Source organism: Kogia breviceps, chromosome 4 (assembly GCF_026419965.1).
Source record: "Kogia breviceps isolate mKogBre1 chromosome 4, mKogBre1 haplotype 1, whole genome shotgun sequence".
Classification (NCBI taxonomy): Eukaryota; Metazoa; Chordata; class Mammalia; order Artiodactyla; family Physeteridae; genus Kogia; species Kogia breviceps.
The window spans coordinates 175,370,318-175,389,202 of record NC_081313.1 but is presented as its reverse complement, the minus strand read 5'-3'; the positions used below and the strand labels follow the sequence as shown (position 1 = coordinate 175,389,202).

General features: G+C 49.4%; 1 protein-coding gene across 3 annotated transcripts; it reads right to left on the bottom strand.

Moving 5' to 3' along the window:
* Positions 1-851: 851 nt before the first annotated feature.
* AP1M2 (adaptor related protein complex 1 subunit mu 2) lies at positions 852-10,360 on the bottom strand. 3 transcript variants are annotated; one of them, XM_059062143.2, is made up of 12 exons: positions 10,161-10,360; positions 8,969-9,125; positions 8,715-8,782; positions 6,592-6,722; positions 6,334-6,481; positions 6,112-6,238; positions 5,470-5,612; positions 5,318-5,389; positions 3,064-3,222; positions 2,429-2,554; positions 1,695-1,770; positions 852-1,263 (listed from the first exon to the last, which is right to left on the bottom strand). In XM_059062143.2, the coding sequence occupies exons 1-12, from the start codon at positions 10,200-10,202 to the stop codon at positions 1,241-1,243; spliced, it is 1,272 nt and encodes a 423-aa protein (XP_058918126.1). In that variant the 5' UTR covers positions 10,203-10,360; the 3' UTR covers positions 852-1,240. The 3 variants fall into 3 exon arrangements, with proteins under 3 accessions (XP_058918126.1, XP_058918125.1, XP_058918127.1); XM_059062142.2 differs by having other exon boundaries at positions 853-1,263; positions 5,470-5,618; positions 10,161-10,349; XM_059062144.2 differs by lacking the exon at positions 5,318-5,389 and having other exon boundaries at positions 1,160-1,263; positions 5,470-5,618; positions 10,161-10,275.
* Between the last annotated feature and the right edge of the window lie 8,525 nt (positions 10,361-18,885).

The following is an 18,885-nucleotide window of genomic DNA, read 5'->3' as shown; positions in this document are numbered from 1 at the left end:
CAGGGCTGAGGCCGCCCTGTTCGGAGTTCTACCGTGCGATAAGTATTTATTAGCTCTTACTGTGCTGAGCGCTTTATTTGATTCATTCACTCTGTGTGCAGGAACCCGGTGCTGGGGAAAGCACATTCAAGCAACTAAATAATTTTAGATAGTCTTAAGCACGGTGAAGAAAATAAAACGTGGAAATGGGGTGGGTGAGGAAGGAATCACATTCGGCTCAGATGGGGCCAGCCGGGGCACAGCAAGTGCAAGGGCGTGGAGGAAAGTTCACGCTGCAGGTGCCACGTGGTATATACTGTGGAGCTGACGAAACGGGATAAGTAGTAGTCTCTTGGGATAAGAAGGCCGTTGAAAGAGAGAGGTCAGAGAGGGCCACCCTGAGGAGTTGACATTTGATTTGAGACCTGAAGGTGAGGGAAGGAGCCATGTGGATAGCTGGGGGAAAGCATACCAGGTGGAGACGCTGCAGATGTAAAGGTAGGAGCTCGCCTAGTAAGTCCAGGAGGAGTGAGGTATAGAGGGAGAGAGGGGGCAGGAGGTGAGGGCAGGTAGGTGAGGGGGAGGGGTAATGTTGATCAGGCCTGTGGGCTGCTGTGAGCGCTTGACTTTTACTTTTTAAAAGGAATGGAGCCATGATCTGATTTAGGAGTTAACGAGCGCCCTCTGGCGGCTATGATGGTAACTGGCTGTCGTGCGGGAGGGAAGCCCAGAGCCCTGGGAACCAAAGTGGGGGCAACTGCGAGGGCCCAGATGAGTGACCATCGGGATGAGAAATGGATGTGTTGTTCACGCTTATCCCAGCACTTCAGGGACAGCCCTGGCACCCCCAGTCCCCAGCCAAGAAACATAACAGCAGCTAGATTCATTTTTAATGCCATCCTAAAACTCAGAATGGGCCAGTGGGGCCTCTGGGCTGAGCAGCTGTGGAGGAGGGCCTCCCCACACCTCCTAAGGCAGGTCGCTGCAAGAAGGCACTCATGAGGGGGACTTCAAGCCCCTTTTCTATTTCTTCATATAAAATGGGAGTGGGGAGGGGCGTGAGCCTGGAGACGGGGAGACCATCCCTCCCAGCCTATGGGTAAAGGAAAAGGCTGGGAGCCAGCCAGCCCTTAAGAAACTGCTAATTCAGGGACTGCCGTCACACACACATACATCCCATCTTCCCTCTCTCTCTCTAGAGTTCGCAGTCGGGGCCTGGGGAGAGGATGGCCCGTGTTCAAGCCCCCACTTCTTCTCCCTTCTAGCTGGTACGAAGTTGATAATCTGCAGGGAAACAATGAGCGGGGACCATCTCAGAATTGGGGAAAGGAGACAAAGGGACAGGCCCCCCACCCAAATCCAGCCCCTTCCCCAGCACTCATGATCAACCCTACAGGTATGTAACAAGGCTACGGACTGGCTCAAACATGGGGACTGTAACCATAGCAACAAGCCTGCTTCCAGGCAGTAGATGGGGGTGCTATGTGTTCAGCTCCTCATCCAAACCCCACCACCACTACCCTGGAACTGGCAACTGTCCCCACTTTAAAGATAAGCAAACCGAGGCCCAGGGTGGCACACTGACAAAGACAGGGTAGACTTGGGGCCAGGCCTGTTGAGTTTTGGAGCCCTCTGAGACAGGATGTATTAAAGCCCCAAGACCATCCCCTTTCATCTCCTTGTCTCCGTCATCCCAGGGAGCTGGGCTGCCTTACCGCCACTCTGGGTGATATAGCGGACCCAGGGCAGGGCCTGGTAACCACTCTTCTCGATGATCTTCATGTATCGGACCTGAAAAGGGATGAAAGGAGGTGGCCCAGGCTAGGGGGAGAGAGCTGGCTGGGGCCAGGGGAAAATATATAACACAACTTCGAGGAATAAGAAAGCACAGACTTTGGGACTTCCCTGGTGGCACAGTGGTTAAGACTCCGAGCTCCCAATGCAGGGGACTTGGGGTTCGATCCCTGGTGAGGGAACTTGATCCCACATGCATGCTGCAACTAAGAGATCGCATGCCACAACTAAGGAGCCCGCCTGCTGCAACTAAGACCCAGTGCAACCAAATAAATAAATATTAAAAAAAAAAAAAAAAAAAAAGGAAGCACAGGCTGGGAGAAATGAAGTAACATGGCTCAGGGCAAAGATGTGGCAAGGACAGTGTGGGGGGGGGGCGGGGGTTAGGGGAGAGGTGGTCCACGACAGTGGGACAGATGGCCCAGTATAAGGGAATAGACACAACACAGTTTAGGCACAGGGCGAAGTAATAGGGGGAGGGGGAGGGGAGCCAGGTTGAGAGCAGAAAAGGCAACACTGTTCCAGGAAAAGACAAGGATGATTGCAAAGGAGAAATAAGCCAGGCCAGGGAACGGAGGTGATCCAAGCTAAGAGACGGGAGAGCAGGGAACCCACTGAGGTCAAGGAGAGGAGCCACTCTGCCCACTTCTCTCACCTGGATCCCGGAGACGGTGAAATAGGGGATCTCAAACTTGACCCCGATGGGGGGCCGGCCCTCTACCTCCTCCTTCTCCACGCTGGGGAGGCCAAAGTGGGCGCGCATCAGGTACTCCTTGCCCCCCTGAGGGCACATGGAGGTATCAGACACACTGAGGGGCCCCTCTATACCCCAGACCATCCTCATGGCAGGCCCTAGGGGTAGGCTCTACTCTCAGCCCATTTTACAGACCAGAAAGTAGAGGCTCCTGGCCAAGACTCACAGCCAAAGCTTCTGACTGCAAAGCCTGGTCCGGGACCTTCTAAATGATCACCTCCCATTTTCCAGGCCCCGATGAACAGCCCCACCAATATCCCAGGGACAGACCAATCCTCCAGCAGCCCAAGGATGTGGGTAACATGATACTGCCTATTTTACAGTTGGGCAAACTGAGGCTCCATGAGAGGAAGTGGGATTCCCAAGGCTGTCTGGGATTGGGAGAACTTAACTATTATGCTGGTCTGGTTTCCAGCTTTATCATTCCCAAAGGACAGCCATGTGTACACGTAGGTGGCTCTCTGATTTATTCTCTGCCTTGCCCTCAAGAAGCAGGGGCAGGTTCCCCAGATCCCCTGCCCATCCCCAGTGCTCACCGGGAAAGACTTGATACTCCAGATAACGACGTTCTTCTCTGGCATGTACTTGGCACTGCCCACGCTGGTCTTGAAGCGTGGGGAGTCGGCATCGCTGGGTACCGGCACAGATATCTCCACGCTGTTGGCCACCGACTGCTTCTTAAACTGCCCCTTGGCCTGTCGGTGGAGAGAACATGGGGCATGAAGAATTCACTCATGCAAATATTCACCAAGGCCTTTTCATGTGCCAGCTCATCAAGAGCCCTGAAGTGGGGACCATAATCCAGCCTATTTTCCAGATAAGGAAACAGAGGCACAGAGAAGTTAAAGCATTTGCCTGGAGACACACAGCCAACAAGTGGCAGAGCCCGGGTCCACAGCCAGGAGAGACTCCAGAGGTCCTGATTTGGCTGTTTTGTTTTGTTTTTTGGCTGCATGCAGAGCATGCAAGATCTTAGTTCCCCGACCAGGGATGGAACCCACGCCCCCTGCAGTGGAAGCTCAAAGTCTTAACCACTGGACTGCCAGGGAGGTCCCCCAGAGGCCCTGCTTTTGGTGCCTTCCATTTGGAAAGCGTCATACACCTTTGCCTGGTTCAAAAGATCCCTCATTTGAGCAGCCCCTAGGGCAGGCTCTGCTCTCAGCCCACTTCACAGACAAGAAAGTAAAGGCTCCTGGCCAAGACTCGCAGCCAAAGCTTCTGCTGCAAAGCCTGATGGGTCCTCAGCCCATCACAGAGTTTTCATTTGAAAGATGACATTTACTGACCCCTACCATGTGCTGGGCCCTGTACCAAGCAGTTAGCCCTCTCACTAATTCTCTAAAGTAGGAGCCATTCCTAAGGTCCATTTTACAGATGAGGAGACTGAGGCCCAGAGAGAAAGAGCATTTTGCCCAAGTCACGTAGTTAATAACTGGCACAGCAGGGATTTGACCCAAGCCTGTGTTCTCAATCCTCACATGTTCTCCTTACAGATAAGTTACAACATTATAGCCAGATCTAGATCTGTGTGACTTGGGACAAGCTTTTAGTGTCCATGTGCGGTAGGTAGCATTATGATGACTGCTCTTATTTATGAATTTGGTGGGAGGGGGGGAATATATGAGAGGTGGGATCGGGGGCAGAGGACCTGGAGGTAAAACAAGGCAGGGGGTGCTCTTTCTGGAAGGCACCAGCTTTAAGGCCCTTTCCACTTTCCCTGCCTGCAGAGACGGGGACACTGGGGATGTCAACACCGCCACCCCCTGCCCCGTGACCGTCCACTCCACAACCCAGCTCCCCGAAGACTCTAAGACTGGAGAAAAAAGTTAAATCTGAGAACACAGACTCTTGAGCCAGGCAGACCCAAGTTCAACATGCCCCTTCCCTTCCTAGATGAATGACATCTTAATTCTTCTGGGCCTCAGTTTCCCCATCTGTAAAGGGGGCTAACTATATGCTCTGGGGAGGCTCTTGCTTGGGGCACTAGGAGACAAGCACAGGGCTATTCATGGTAAGGTGAACCGGAGTAGCCAGGAACTGAAAGCAACCCATGCAAAAGATGGGACAGAAGATTCTCATGGTGGAACATTCTACAGCCACAGAAATGGAGGCACTAAGCTCTGGCTGCTGGGATTCCTCTTAAAAATCCACGTTACCTGAACAAAGCAAATTATACAAAAAGTCATACAGCTCCCGTCCATGGATATAAAGGTCAGAAACCGGAAGAATGAAATATTTGTGGTTATAAATGCAGGTGGCAAAACTATAAAGAAAAGCAAAGAAATTATTTACAGGAAATTCAAAATTGTGATTACCTGCAGGCAAAGGAGGGACAGGTGGGGGTTCAGAGGAGCTGGTGAAGCCAGGCACGTTCAAATAAGCTGTGTGGTTTATTATTAATCTTTAAACCATATAAATACATTATATGGTTTATATACGTGTATGAAAGTAAATAAGTAAAACAGATCATGTGTCAGATGGTGATAAGTAATAAGGGAAAAACTACAGCAAAGAAGGGAGGTGGGAAAATCAGGGAGGGCTTCTCTGAGGAGGTGACGTTTAAGCAAAGAACTGAAGGATGTGAAGGAGCAAGCTATGTGGATATATGGGTGGCTGGGGGCAGAATGATCCAGCGGACAGCCGGGGACCATGCCTGGCATGTTTGAGAACCAGCCAGAAGACCCACGTGACTGGAAGGAAGTGAGGAGCGGGGAGGGAGGGAGGAGATGTGGTTAGACTGATGGGGGGGCGGATCCAGCATTGTGAGTAATTTTATTCCCCAGGGCCCACCTTGACCATGATCTCCACGCGGCTGTGGGAGAATTTCTCAATGACAGATTCAATCCAGATCAGCGGCTTGACCTACAGACAGAGGAAGAGGGAGCTCTCCGAGGCTCTGGTGTCAACTCTCACCCCTTGCCAGGGGCTTGACCCTGCCTTACCTGGGTGCTGAGGCGGTAGGACATGAGCTCGAAGTCACCGTCGGGAGGAATGAAGGAGATGGTACGGTCGTTGTCGAAGCGAGACAGCCGCACGCACTGGTGGAATTTCACATCCTCCAGTTCCACGGACTTGTTCTTGCTCCCTGGAACTCAGAGCCGAGTTAGCAGTGTGATCCTGGAGCCTGGGGCGACCCTGGAGCCCAGGGCATGGTCCCTATCCTTGTCTTCCCTTTCTACCGCTACGATCACCCCCATTTAACAGATGAGGAAACTGAGGCCCGGAGTGGATAAGTAACTTGCTCAGGGTCACCCAACTGGCCAGGAGCAGAGCTAGCCTCTGAACTCCGGGAATCAGCCTCTTGCCGCCAGGTTGTTAAATATGATGCTATTCTATCTCCTACTCCCGCTAGAATGTCAGATCCATGAGGGCAAGGATTTTTTTCTTCACCAGGGTGTCCTTGCGCCTGGCACTCAATAATGAAGCAGTTGTTTGCGCAAGGAGCCAGCAGCTGCAGTACTGGTCACAACCAGAAGAGGGCGGGCGAGTGCCATTTCAGAACTGACTGCAAGGCTCTGGGTACCACCCACCCCTGATGGGATGAAGTCTCAGGCTCCCGCTTGCGCTCCCTTCCAGAAACTTACGGCCAGTGAGCTCGAAGAGCACGCGGTCATTGAGGCCCAGCCTCAGCTCCGGCATTCCTGACAGAAACACCTTGAGCTTGATGGTGCCCACGATCTCACTCAGCAGGACACTGCCGTTGGCGTTGACCTGAGGATGCACACATTGGGGGGGTCAACAGGCATAGGGCCCACTCTCCTGCCCTAAGGCCGTGGCAGGGGTGGGGCAGAGGTATGGGGGCTCACCAGCAGGTTGACGGACTCTATGACATCAATGAAGACTTCGTTCTTCTTGTATTTGATGCCCTCCGAGCGCCAGGACACAGCATTGGTGACAGTGGGTGGCACTCGCGACTTGCCCGTCTCCAGCTTGTTGCCCTGCTGCGTGATGTATCTGGCAGGAGGGCAGTGAGATGAGCAGGTAGGCCCAGGGACACTTCCCCAGCCCTCCCCAACTCTCTTCTACCCACGGCCCACCCTGTGGTTGACCCATGGCCCACTCACTCCTGCAGGATTTTGCTGTCCGTGGTCTGTGGGAAGCCGAAGTCCATGAGCTCATCCAGCAGCTCGTAGACGATGACAAAGTTGTCTCGAATGCTTTCCTCCTCCAGCTCCTTGAAGTATTCAGAGAATACCTGTGGGTGCAGGGAGACCGACATCCACAGAGGTGTGGCTGGTGTAGCTGTGGGCTGAGTCCCCACTCACCCAGCCAGCCACCCAACAAGCAACTATTGAGCACCTACTGTATACCACTGTCGGTATATTAACGGTGAACAAAGCCAACAGGGTCTCTGCCCTCCTGGAATGGACCCACCTCAGAACAAGGTTTGTAAATGCATGAAATAAGATACACTAGATGGAAAATTCCCTGGTGGTCCAGTGGTTAGGACTCTGCACTTTCACTGCCAAGGGCCCAGGTTTCATCCCTGGTTAGGGAACTAAGATCTCACAAGCCAAGATGTGCCACCCAGCAAAAAACAAACAAACAAACAAACAAAAAATGGAAGATGGCAAAGGAAAACTGTTACACAGAAATACGTCTCAGTTCATGGACTCTCTGAATTCTATCCAGGGGCCCTTGGGACTTGGGGGACCCCAAGATGGGAGTCCCTGGGATTAATAGGTATCACCACAGCAGAGAACCTGTCAGTCACCCAGCATTGGAAACCCCATCCTTTATCCTGCTCCAGCCTCTCTGGCCTTTTTTCTGTTCCCATCTCAGGGCCTTTGCACATGCTATGCCCACTGCTTAGGACACTCTCCTCACAGCAGCCTCCTTGTGACGGGCCTCAGCTCCTCAGTGAAGCCACCACTATCCCTTGACCCCTGTGAGTATCAGGGTGAGACTAGCACCCCACCCCAGTGACTGGTTATCACAATGTCCCTTTGAATCTCCTTCTTGCCCGTTATTTTTTTATATACATATTTATTTATTTATTTATTTATCTTTTGGGTCTTTGTTGCTGCACACGGGCTTTCTCTAGTTGCGGCGAGTAGGAGCAGGGGCTATTCTTTGTGGAGGTGCGCGGGCTTCTCTTTGCAGTGACTTCTCTTGTTGTGGAGCATGGGCCCTAGAACATGAGGGCTCCAGTACTTGTGGCGCATGGGTTTAGTAGTTGTGGCCCGCGGGCTCTAGAGCACAGGCTCGGTAGTTGTGGCGCACAGCCTTAGTTGCTCTGTGGCATGTGGGATCTTCCCACACCAGGGCTCGAACCTGTGTCCCCTGCACTGGCAGGCGGATTCTTAACCACTGCACCACCAGGGAAGTCCCTCCTTGCCCTTTAACTCCTCAGCATAGGCAGGGACCATGCCTGTGTTATGCACAGCTGTGTCCCCACCTCTGCCTGGCAGAGAGGAGACAAACCAATACAGATCTCTTGTTTGTCAAAGTATATTATATTTACTAGGAATTTGTTTTTGGCTGCACCGTGCGGTATGCGGGATCTTAGGTCCCTGACCAGGGATTGAACCCGTGTGCCCTGCATTGGAAGCACAGAGTCTTAACCACTGGATGGCCAGGGAAGTCCAGGATTCTGTGCTTTCACTGCCGAGGGTGTGGGTCCGATCCCTAGATGGGAACTAAGATCCCATAAGCTGCACGGCGGCCAAAGGAAACAAAAAAAAAGTATTTACTGAGCACTTTCTCAGTCATTGAGAATGGCATATAGTAAGGGCTCAATAAATTACTATATGATAGTATGATACAACATTAGTGGTACTGCTAACAATAATACCAAACCTTTATTGAGCACTTACTGTATGCTGAGCACTGTTTTAGGCACTTTAGAGGTACAAATTTGATTAATTTGTACAAAAACCCTGCGGCAGGACTAAACCCAGTTTAGAGGCACAGAGAGAAGTGACTTGTTCAAGGTCACACAGCCAGGAAGTGGGGGAGCTGGGTCTGGAACCCAGTTCCCTCTGGTTCAGATTTGAGCACCGGAGACCTCCTTGGTTCCTACCCTATAGAGAGAGATGATCCCACAGCAGCTAATGAGAACACAGAGAGATGGGGCTTTGATGGTGACACCTCCAGGGGAAGCTTCCTAGGACAGATGGATTCTGAAAGAGGCGGGCAAGACAGGTAGACGGACAGACCAGCCGGCCAATGGAAGGCCAGGACCTACCTCCACTGTCTTGTAGAGGAACGAATACACGAGGGAGGCATTGGCGTTCTTCAGCGTGGTGGCCACCACTGCGGGCAGCGAGGTTAAGGAAAGGGTGCCGTTTTGGAGGGTTACAATGGAGCACAGACCCTGAACCCTCACCCTCCAGCCTGAGCCACTGCTGTATTGTGCACCTCTTGTCCCAGCCCACCACCTCTGGGCCTGAGCTGCCCACCACTCCAGGCCCCCGGGGATATTCCCGTGGCCCCGGATACAGTAGAGGTTGCTGTATTTGATCCACAGGAAGTGGACCCGGCCATGGCTCATCAGTGGGGCCAGGGCGCCCTCCTCCTCCCGCTGCATGAGCAGAGACATGAAGTGCTCAATCTCACTCATGGGCACATCGCCCTTGTAGTTGCGGCTGATCAAGGGCTGAGGGTTGGGCAGAGAAGGTCTGGTCACTGCTGGGATCCAGGGACACTCCGCCCGGGGGCATCAGAGTGCCAAGCTCTCACCCTACTTGCTGGCTGAGGGGGCATGGGCAAGGCTCTGCCTCTCTGCATCTCAGTTTCCTCCTCTGCAAAATGGGCACGTGATAATGACAGCCGGAGCGTCTAGAGCCCTCACTGACATCTACTAAACCCCGGTTGTTTGCTGATTTATTCAGTTGTCACCACAACCCTATGAGGTAGGTGGTGGTATCACCATCTCCATTTTACAGACGGGGAAACTGAGGTATGAACCACGCCCATAGTAAGTGAGGAAGCTGGGAATTGAACGAAGATGCCCCGGCTCCAGAATTCCTGCTCTCAGGCCAGGCTCCATATGCACCAAATCGGTGAGGTAGGGACGATGAAAGGAAAGAAAGAGAGAAAAAAAGAAAAGAAACAATTATATCCATATATCTCTCATAGTTCATATAGCTCTGCCTGGCAGGCAGCAAGTGGTCAATAATAATAATACCTACTTGGTGAGGTTGTTTAGTCCGGTGTTTAGAACAGAGAGGGCACCCACAGGTCCTCACACACCTTAGCTCCCACTATGATTATTATCAGAAATATTATTTTCACCGCCACTGTTATGATTATATTAGTACTGTGGATGATGATGGTGACAGAAATAATAATTTCAATTGATTGAACGCCTAATGTTTGCAGCAGGGCTACTGTGCTAGGCGGTATATACGTATAAGGTTGTATTCCTTCTTCTTGGGTGGGGACTTCTGTTATTCCCATTCGTACGGACAGGGAGACTGAGGCTCAGAGAGGAGAAGCCCCTTGCCTCAGACACGCGGCTAGTGAACAGGGGAGGTGGGATCCGACGCGGGACTCCCAGGGATTGGGGGAGGGGTGTCCCCACGCCCCCAGAGCTTTCCGGGGCCTCGCTGCCTGCAAGGAGGGGCCGCCCCTGGGTCCGGGAGGGTGCAGCCTCACCTGTCCCTTCCCCACTCCCTGCGCCCAGCCTCACCTTGCCCTTGACATCGAGGATGAAGACAGCCGAGGCGGACATGGTGGCGGCCGGCGGACCTGGCTGGTGGGGAGGGAGGGCCGGGAGGCGATGGTGGCGCCGCTTCCTTCTTCCTGCGGAAGCGCCCGCGAGCAGGTGAGCACTCAGGTGAGCGCGTCTTAAAGGGGAGGCCACCAGGTGAACGGCGCAGTCTGCCGACGGGAAGACGCTGAGGGGGCGGGGAGGGGCGGAGCTTCGGATGGGACATCTGCCCCGCCTCACTTTCCCTTTGCGCCTTGGAGGGCTGATGGGTGGAGACCCCAGACCAACCAACTATGCATCCAACCAACCATCCACCCATCCATCCATCCATCCATTCATCCATCTATCCAGCCAACCAATTAACCATTCATTCATCCACCCATCCACTCATCTTTTTTAAAATTAATTGATTAATTAATTTTTAAATTTAATTTTATTGTTTTGGCTGCGTTGAATCTTCGTTCGTTGCTGTGCGCAAGCTTTCTCTAGTTGCGGCGAGCAGGGGCTACTCTTCGGTGCGGTGCACGGGCTTCTCTTGTTGCGGAGCACGGGCTCTAGGCGCGTGGGCTTCAGTAGTTGTGGCGCACGGGCTTAGTTGCTCCGCGGCATGTGGGATCTTCCCGGACCAGGGCTCAAACCCACGTCCCCTGCACTGGCAGGCGGATTCTTAACCACGGCGCCACCGGGGAAGCCCCCATCCACTCATCTTGTTTCTTCTGTCACTCCCACATGCATGTGTGCCCCAATAGAGCGGGGACTTTGTCCTTTTCATGTCTGTGTCCCCAGGGCCCAGTGCTGGGTACTCAATATGTGTCTAATTAATTAATACCATAAATATTTACTAAATAATTTGTCCTTTCACTCAGTGGCAGGAACTGTGAGTTACACTCTTAGCAGGACAAATGTAGCTGCCTTTTATTTTTGGCCACAGCCATGTGGGATCTTAGTTCCCTGACCAGGGATCAAACAAGTGGCCCCTGCCGTGGAAGTTCAGAGTCTTTTTTTTTTTAATTTTTAAATTTTTAAAAATTTTAAAAAATTTTTAAAATTTTATTTATTTATTTATTTGCAGTACGCGGGCCTCTCACTGTCGTGGCCTCTCCCGTTGCGGAGCACAGGCTCCGGATGCGCAGGCTCAGCGGCCACGGCTCACGGGCCCAGCCGCCCCGCGGCATGTGGGATCTTCCTGGACCGGGGCACGAACCCGCGTCCCCTGCATAGGCAGGCGGACTCTCAACCACCTGCGCCACCAGGGAAGCCCTAAATTTTTTTTTAATTAAAAAAAAATTTTATACCGTTTTTAAAGGTTACACTCCATTTGCAATTGTTACAAAATATTGGCTATATTCCCGGTGTTGTACAATACATGCTGTAGCCTGTCTTACACCTAATAGTTTGGGCCGCACCCCCTATCCCTATATTGCCCCTCCCCCTGCCACTGGTAACCATTAGTTTATCCTCTATATCTGTGAGTCTGGTTCTTTTTTGTTGTATTCACTGGTTTGTCGTAGTTTTTAGATTCCACATATAAGTGATATAATACAGTATTTGTCATTCTCTGTCTGACTTATTTCACTTAACATAATGCCCTCCAAGTCCATCCATGTTCCTGCAAATAGCAAAATTTTGTTCTCTTTTACAGCTGAGTAGTATTCCATGGTGTATATATACTACATCTTCTTTATCCATTCATCTGTTGACGGACACTCTAACGTTACTCTTTTTTTAAAAAAATTTATTTTATTGGGGAATTCCCTGGAAGTTCAGTGGTTAGGACTCCATACTTTCCCTGCCGAGGGTGTGGGTTCCATCCTTAGTCAGGGAACTAAGATCCCACAAGTCACAGGGCGTGGCCAAAAATAAATAAATAAATACATAAATAAAATAAAATTTATTTTATTGAAGTATAGTTGATTTACAATGTTGTGTTAATTTCTGCTGTACAGCAAAGCGATTCAGTTATACATATACATACATTCCTTTTCATATTCTTTTCCATTATGGGTTTATTACAGGATATTGAATATAGTTCCCTGTGCTATACAGTAGGACCTTGGTTTTTTATAATTAATTAATTAATTAATTTTATTTTTGCCTGCATTGGGTCTTCGTTGCTGGGTGCAGGCTTTCTCTAGTTGCAGTGAGCCAGGGCTACTCTTCATTGCAGTGCACGGGCTTCTCATTGTGGTGGCTTCTCTTGTTTCAGAGCTTGGGCTCTAGGCATGCAGGCTTCAGTAGTTGTGGCTTATGGGCTCTAGAGCGCAGGCTCAGTAGTTGTGGCACATGGGCTTAGTTGCTCCGCGGCATGTGGGAATCTTCCTGGACCAGGGCTCGAACCCATGTCCCCTGCATTGGCAGGCGGATTCTTAACCATTGCACCACCAGGGAAGGCCAGGACCTTGTTGTTTATCCATACTATATATAATAGTTTGCTTCTGCTAATCCCAAACTCCCAATCCATCCCTCTCCCACACCCCTCCCCCTTGGCAACCACAAGTCTGTTCTATGTGTCTGTGAGTCTGTTTCTGTTTTGTAGGTAAATTCATTTGTGTCATGTTTTAGATTCCACATGTGATATCATATGATATTTGTCTTTGACTTATTTCACTTAGTATGATAATCTCTAGGTCCATCCATGTTGCTGCAAATGGCATTATTTCATTCTTTTTTTATAGCTGAGTGGTATTCCATTGCATATATGTCCCACATCTTCTTTATCCCCTAATGTTAACTCTTTTTTTTTTTTTTTTGGCCGTGCCACGCGGCTTGTGGGATCTTAGTTCCCTGACCAGGGATCGAATCCGGGCCCTCAGCAGTGACAGCGTGGAGTCCTAACCACTGGACCACCAGGGAATTCCCTCCCCTGATGTTACTCTTATTCATTCCCAACGTATTTATAAGGTCCTACTATGTGACATTAGGATGTTGATAGAATGTTGAAAAGGTAAATGGTCATCATTAGTATGACTATAATTGTTATATTATTCACTCAACCAACATTTATTGAGCACCTACTGTGCGCTAGACTGGATATATGGAAGCCGCTTTCATTATGGTGATGATGGTTCATTCAGTGAGTGAATATTTATTGAGCGCTCCTGTGACACTATGGATGGTGACACAGACAAAGCCACTCCACTGCTCTCCTCCTAGGGAGGGCGAGAGATATGCAACTTGAAAACCAAAAAATAAGGTGACCCTTGGGAATTCCCTGGCAGTCCAGTGGTTAGGACTCCACGTGTTCACTGCTGAGGGCCCAGGTTCCATCCTTGGTCAGGGAACTAGGATCCCACAAGCTGTGAGGCTGGCAGAAAAAAAAAAAAAAAAAATCCCTGATAAAGGTGGGAGCCCTGAAGGCAGGGAATTGGTGTGTGTGTGTGTGTGTGTGTGTGTGTGTGTGTGTTGGAGAATAAATGGGGGGCAGTGAGGCAGGGAGATCAGAGAAGGAGCTGACATTTGAGAAAGTCCTGAGGGTAAGTGGTGATGTGATGAGATCCCATTATTGCCAGGGACTGTTTTCCGATCCCTTAACTGTGTTGAGGTTCATGGGCTTCCCATCCCTGAATTTGCACCATGATCTTCAGAGCAGGGGCAACCCAAGAGAAAGTCCCACTGCAGAGCCTGGCACAAAGCTGGTAGTAGTATTGTTTCTGTTGTTGTTCGTGTGTGTTCTGGTTGAGTGCATGGGCTCTGGACCCTACTGCTTGGGCTCAAGTCCTGGGTATGCAAGCAGCCAGCTGGATGGTCTCGGGCACCTGGCTTCCCCTCCCTGGATCTCGGTTTGCACATCTGTGAAATACACTTAAAACTGCACTTTCCTATAACCAACAAGGACCTACTGTATAACACAGAGAATATATTCAATATTATGTAGTAACCTATAAGGGAAAAGAATCTGAAAAATAATGTGTATATATATATATATATAGTATAACTGAATCACTGTGCTGTACATCTTAAACTAATATGATATTGTAAATCAACTATACTTCAATTAAAACACACACACAAATAAAATAAAACAAATAGGGAGGGATCAATCAGGAACTTGGGATTACATACACACACTACTGTATTTAATAAGGTAGATAACCAACAAGGACCTACTGTAGAGCACAGGGAACTCTACTCAATATTCTGTGATAACCTATATGAAGAAAGAATCTAAAAATGAATGAATATATGTATATGTATAACTGAATCACTTTGCTGTACACCTGGAACTAACACAACATTGTAAGTCAACTATACTCCAATAAAATTTTTTTAAAAACCTTGCAAAATGAAAAAAAAAAAAAGAGGAAAAAAAGGGAAAAAAAAAAACAGAACAAAATAAAAACAAACACAAAAAAACACAGTTTAAAAAAAACCACTGCTCTTTCCTAATTAGGTTACAGTACAGCTCAACTGAGTTATGACATGCGACACGATGCTTGGAACTGTGCCTGGGATGGAGCCGATGCTCAATAATGTTACTATTATTTGCTATTATTATTATTTATTGTATGGCAGTTAAGGGTACAGGTGCTGGGTTTGAATCCTGACTCCGCCATCAGCTGTAAGGCATTGGGCTAGTGATGGCACCTCTTGTGCCTCAGTCTCCCCTTCTGTTAACTGGGTATGAAAGTCGTGGTTGCTGTCTCCTCAGGCTCCATCACTGAGTTACTAGGCATAACTCAATGCCTGGCACAGCACCTCCCCTCCCAGCTCATCAGCTACTGTGGACCCTGGGTTCCACCCCAAGATTGTTGGCAGGGAAGTTTGTGGTGGGGAGGGGAAAGGAAAGGGAAAATAAATCTCAGCCTGCCTGAGAATGATCGTGCTCCACAGAGGGAGGGAGGGTCCTGCAGGGCCTCTAGAGGGAGACACTCAGCTCTCCCATGCCTAGTCCCTCCTTCCCCAAACCCAGCCCCAGGTCTTCATCAGCCCCTGAAGGGGGGATGGGCATCCCCACGGGGGACTTAAGGAAGGAAGGAGAGAGGAGAGCATCTATCAGATCCACCCACTGCTTCTAACATCATTCATGTCCTCTTACAGAGAAAGAAACAGAAGCACAGAGAGGCGAAGCCACTTGCCCAAGACCACACAGCAAGTGAGCCAGAATTTGAACCTGAGTTGTGGAGTTTGAGAGCTGGGTCCCAGCCCTCTTCTGTCTCATTACAGGATACAAGCATTACTATTACTAACAATCGCTAACCCCTATTTGGTGCTCACTACACTCAGGGGCTCCCCTAAAAGTCTCCCATGTGGGAGACAATGTTCTGAGTTAGGAAACCTGTTATCTCCATTTGACAGATAGGAAAACGGAGGCTCAGAAAGAGTGAATGATTTGTACAAACATCACCCAGCCAGCAGAGGCAGAGCTGGAAATTCTAGCTCTGCAAAGCCCAAGGTTTTAGGTTGCCTCTGCCCAGAAGAAGGGTGTCCTTCGTACCTCGACCAGCCCCTTGCTCAGAAGGTAAACTGTGTGTGGATTGAGGACACTACCAGCCCCTCGCCCCAGCCCCAGCATCACTGAACATTGCAAGGGCCCTTCTCCTGGGGCCCTCAGATGTTTTCAGGCAGTAAACAGAACCTAAAAGCCTGGGCCCAGCGCCCTGGAATCTGAAACTCAAGGTCTGTTTGGCTGAAAAATTCATGAGCCCAAAAGCTTCAGTGGGATCAGAGAACAGAGCAGCTCTGTGTGCCCAGCTGCCCCGCTGCAGCTGCAACCTCCCCCGTCCCTAGAGGCTGAGGCCCTGCCCCAGTTCCTCCTAGATGCCTACAGGGACCTTGCCTCTAGACACCCCCCCCCCTTCATCTCTTCTCCACACCACTAAAGGCATCTCCCTGAAACTCACAGTCCTATGGCCCTCCCTCACCCTCACATAGCCCAGGGCTCCCCAATGCCCTCAAGTTGCCCTGCTTGGCAAAGTTTGACCCCTGATGACCTCTCCCACGAGGCACGCTTGAACCCATTTACTCAGACACACTGACTCCACCTGGTTCTCACTCAGCTCTCAGGCCTCCTCTTCAGAAGCCTTTTCTGACCTCCCACCCTGTCTAGGTCAGATCCCTCCTCTTTGCTTTCCCAAGTCTCCTGTGCCCCCATCACAACTGTGCTGCACCATATTTTTAAAAAGCTATTTTAAAAACTTTTATTTTGCTAATATATATTTACCACATAAAATCTGCCATTTTATCCATTTTAAGCGTCCAGTCCAGTAGCATTAAGTACATTCACATTGTTGCACAACCAACACTGCCACCCATTTCCTGAACTCTTTTTCTCTTTTGAAATGCAAACTCTGTCCCCAGTAAGCAATAACTCCCCATCCCCCTCCCTCCATCCCACGCGGCATGCGGGGGTCTTAGTTCTCCAACCAGGGATCAAAACTTCGCCCCCTGCAGTGGAAAGGCAGAGTCCTCACCACTGGACCGCCAGGGGATTTCCAAGGAATCTATTTTTTGTGTTCTTAAATTTAATTTAATTTGTTTATTTTGGGCTGCGTTGGGTCTTTGTTGCTGTGTGCGGGCTTTCTCTAGTTGTGGTGAGCGGGCTTCTCATTGCGGGGGCTTCTCTTGTTGCAGAGCACGGGCTCTAGGCGCCCAGGCTTCAGCAGTTGTGGCTCACGGGCTTAGTTGCTCCGCGGCATGTGGGATCTTCCCGGACCAGGACTCGAACCCGTGTCCCCTGCATTGGCAGGCAGATTCTTAACCACTGCGCCACCAGGGAAGCCCCGGAATCTGTTATTTGAAATAGAGTTTTCATTACCCAAGAAACCCATGAATACTTTCTTCCACTAAAGAGACAGAGAAAGACAGATAGAACATGATAGATTAGGGAAAAGTTCCCTTTGCCTCCCCTCCCCCATCCTGGTCCTTCTGACATCCCCTATAATGTTGAAATCTTTTTCTGTTGTTATGTGCAGATGTGTGCGTGTGTGTCTGTTTGATGTATCTCTCTCTCTTTCTCCTTCTCATACCAAACGTAACCCACTAAAAACAACTTGCTATTTTTACTCACCAACAGGACCTGAAAGCCTAGCTGAGCTACTCTGCAGGGTTATGGCTGAGGGGTGTGGAATGTATGTGGAATGTGAAGTTAGCCTTCACAGGTTCAAATTCTTGTTCAGCTCAGTGCTCACTAACTGTGTGTTTGTGGGTAAATTAGTTACCCTCTCTGTGTCACTTTCTGCAGCTGGAAAATGGTTGCAAGGAGTAACACAAAATACTTAATAAATTGCTTAATCTCCCTGTGTCATTTTCCCCAATGGGAAAAAGGTGATAAAGATTTAATGAAAAGCACTTAATACCTCGCCTGATGCTGACTAATCTCCCTAAACATTTTCTCTTGTACTAACCTGCAGGGTCACCTCCTTCTTTCTTAAACTATTGAGATAGTTCCCACTTTTAAAATGTAACAAAGGGCAGAAGTCAAGTAACTGTGACAAACTGAACCCATCTGTTTAACCACAGTTCTGTTTCTGCCTCCCCAGGAAGTCACCCTATGGCTTTTCCTGCCAATCGCTACCAACAGCAAAGGCCACCTCAGATCCATGTCCCATAGGTTGATTAGCTATGCCTGTTCTAGAACTTCATATCAAAGTCTCTGGCCTTTTTCACTAGGCATAATGTCTTTTTTTTTTTCTTTTTTTTTTTAGATTCATCCATGGTGTGGCACTTACCAATAATAATTCATTCCTTCTTCTTGCCGAGGAGTATTCCATGGTATGGATGGACCATAGTTTGACGAACCATTCACCCATTGATGGACGCTGGACACTTGGGTTGCTTCAAGCTAGGAGCCATTATGAATAAAGATATTATAGAGCTGCTATGAACATTTGCATACACATCTTTGCGGGTTTCTTTTCTATTCTTTCTTTTTTTAGTGGTTTTGGTTCTGTTTTTCTTGGGTAAATACTTAGGAGTAGAATGTCTGGGTCATATGGTTGAATGCTCGTTTATAAGAAACTACTAAGTCTTTTTTCCAAGTAGTTGTACCATTTTACATTCCCACCAGCAGTGTAGGAGAGCCCCATTTGGTCCAGATACTAACTAACTCTTGGTACCCTCAGTATTTTGAGTTTTAGCTATTCCAGTGGGTATGTAGTGGTGTTATTATCAAGTTTTAATTTGCATTTCCCTGATGACTTCATTCTTTTCATCCACTGTATGGTGGTGTTCTCTTCTGTTGTATTGTGTTGTATGCATCCCTCAATTGGTGGACATACATGTTCTCCACCATTTTTTACAAGAACTCTCAAAACTGCAGGTAACACCTTTTTGGCACGTACTCGCCGTGCATATGGTGTCTCCAGGATCAGTGGCAGAGGGGAATCGTATAGGGTGAACACGGTTTGGATTTAATCTTTCTGCCAGAGAACATTCTGACCCACAGCATCAGCTCACCCCGCTTGCTGTTACCAAACTCTAAAATTCTTGCCAATCTGATGAATGACAAATAGCATCTTTTTGTCTGTTCACTGGCACACAGTCGACACTCAATATCTATCTGGCGAACGAGTGGATGGATAGATAGATGATTGAATGAATGACGACTGCTCCTTGCCCACTAAACGAACCTAGAGGGTCTCTCGAGAGCCAGATAGGAAACAAAGGTTGGGGCTCCACCCTTTCCCGAGCCCGACCCCGCCCCTGGGTCCCGCCCCCACCCGCTCGTGACTCCCATTGGTGGGGTCGCGAGGGGATGACCAGGTGG

Coding starts and splice junctions, on each gene's coding strand:
- AP1M2 (XM_059062142.2), bottom strand. CDS start 10,202: ATGTCCGCCTCGGCTGTCTTCATCCTCGATGTCAAGGGCAAG. Junction 8,783..8,968: donor CAAATACAGCAACCTCTACT/GTATCCGGGGCC, acceptor CGCTGCCCGCAG/TGGTGGCCACCACGCTGAAG. Junction 5,619..6,111: donor GCTCTTCGAGCTCACTGGCC/GTAAGTTTCTGG, acceptor CTCGGCTCTGAG/TTCCAGGGAGCAAGAACAAG.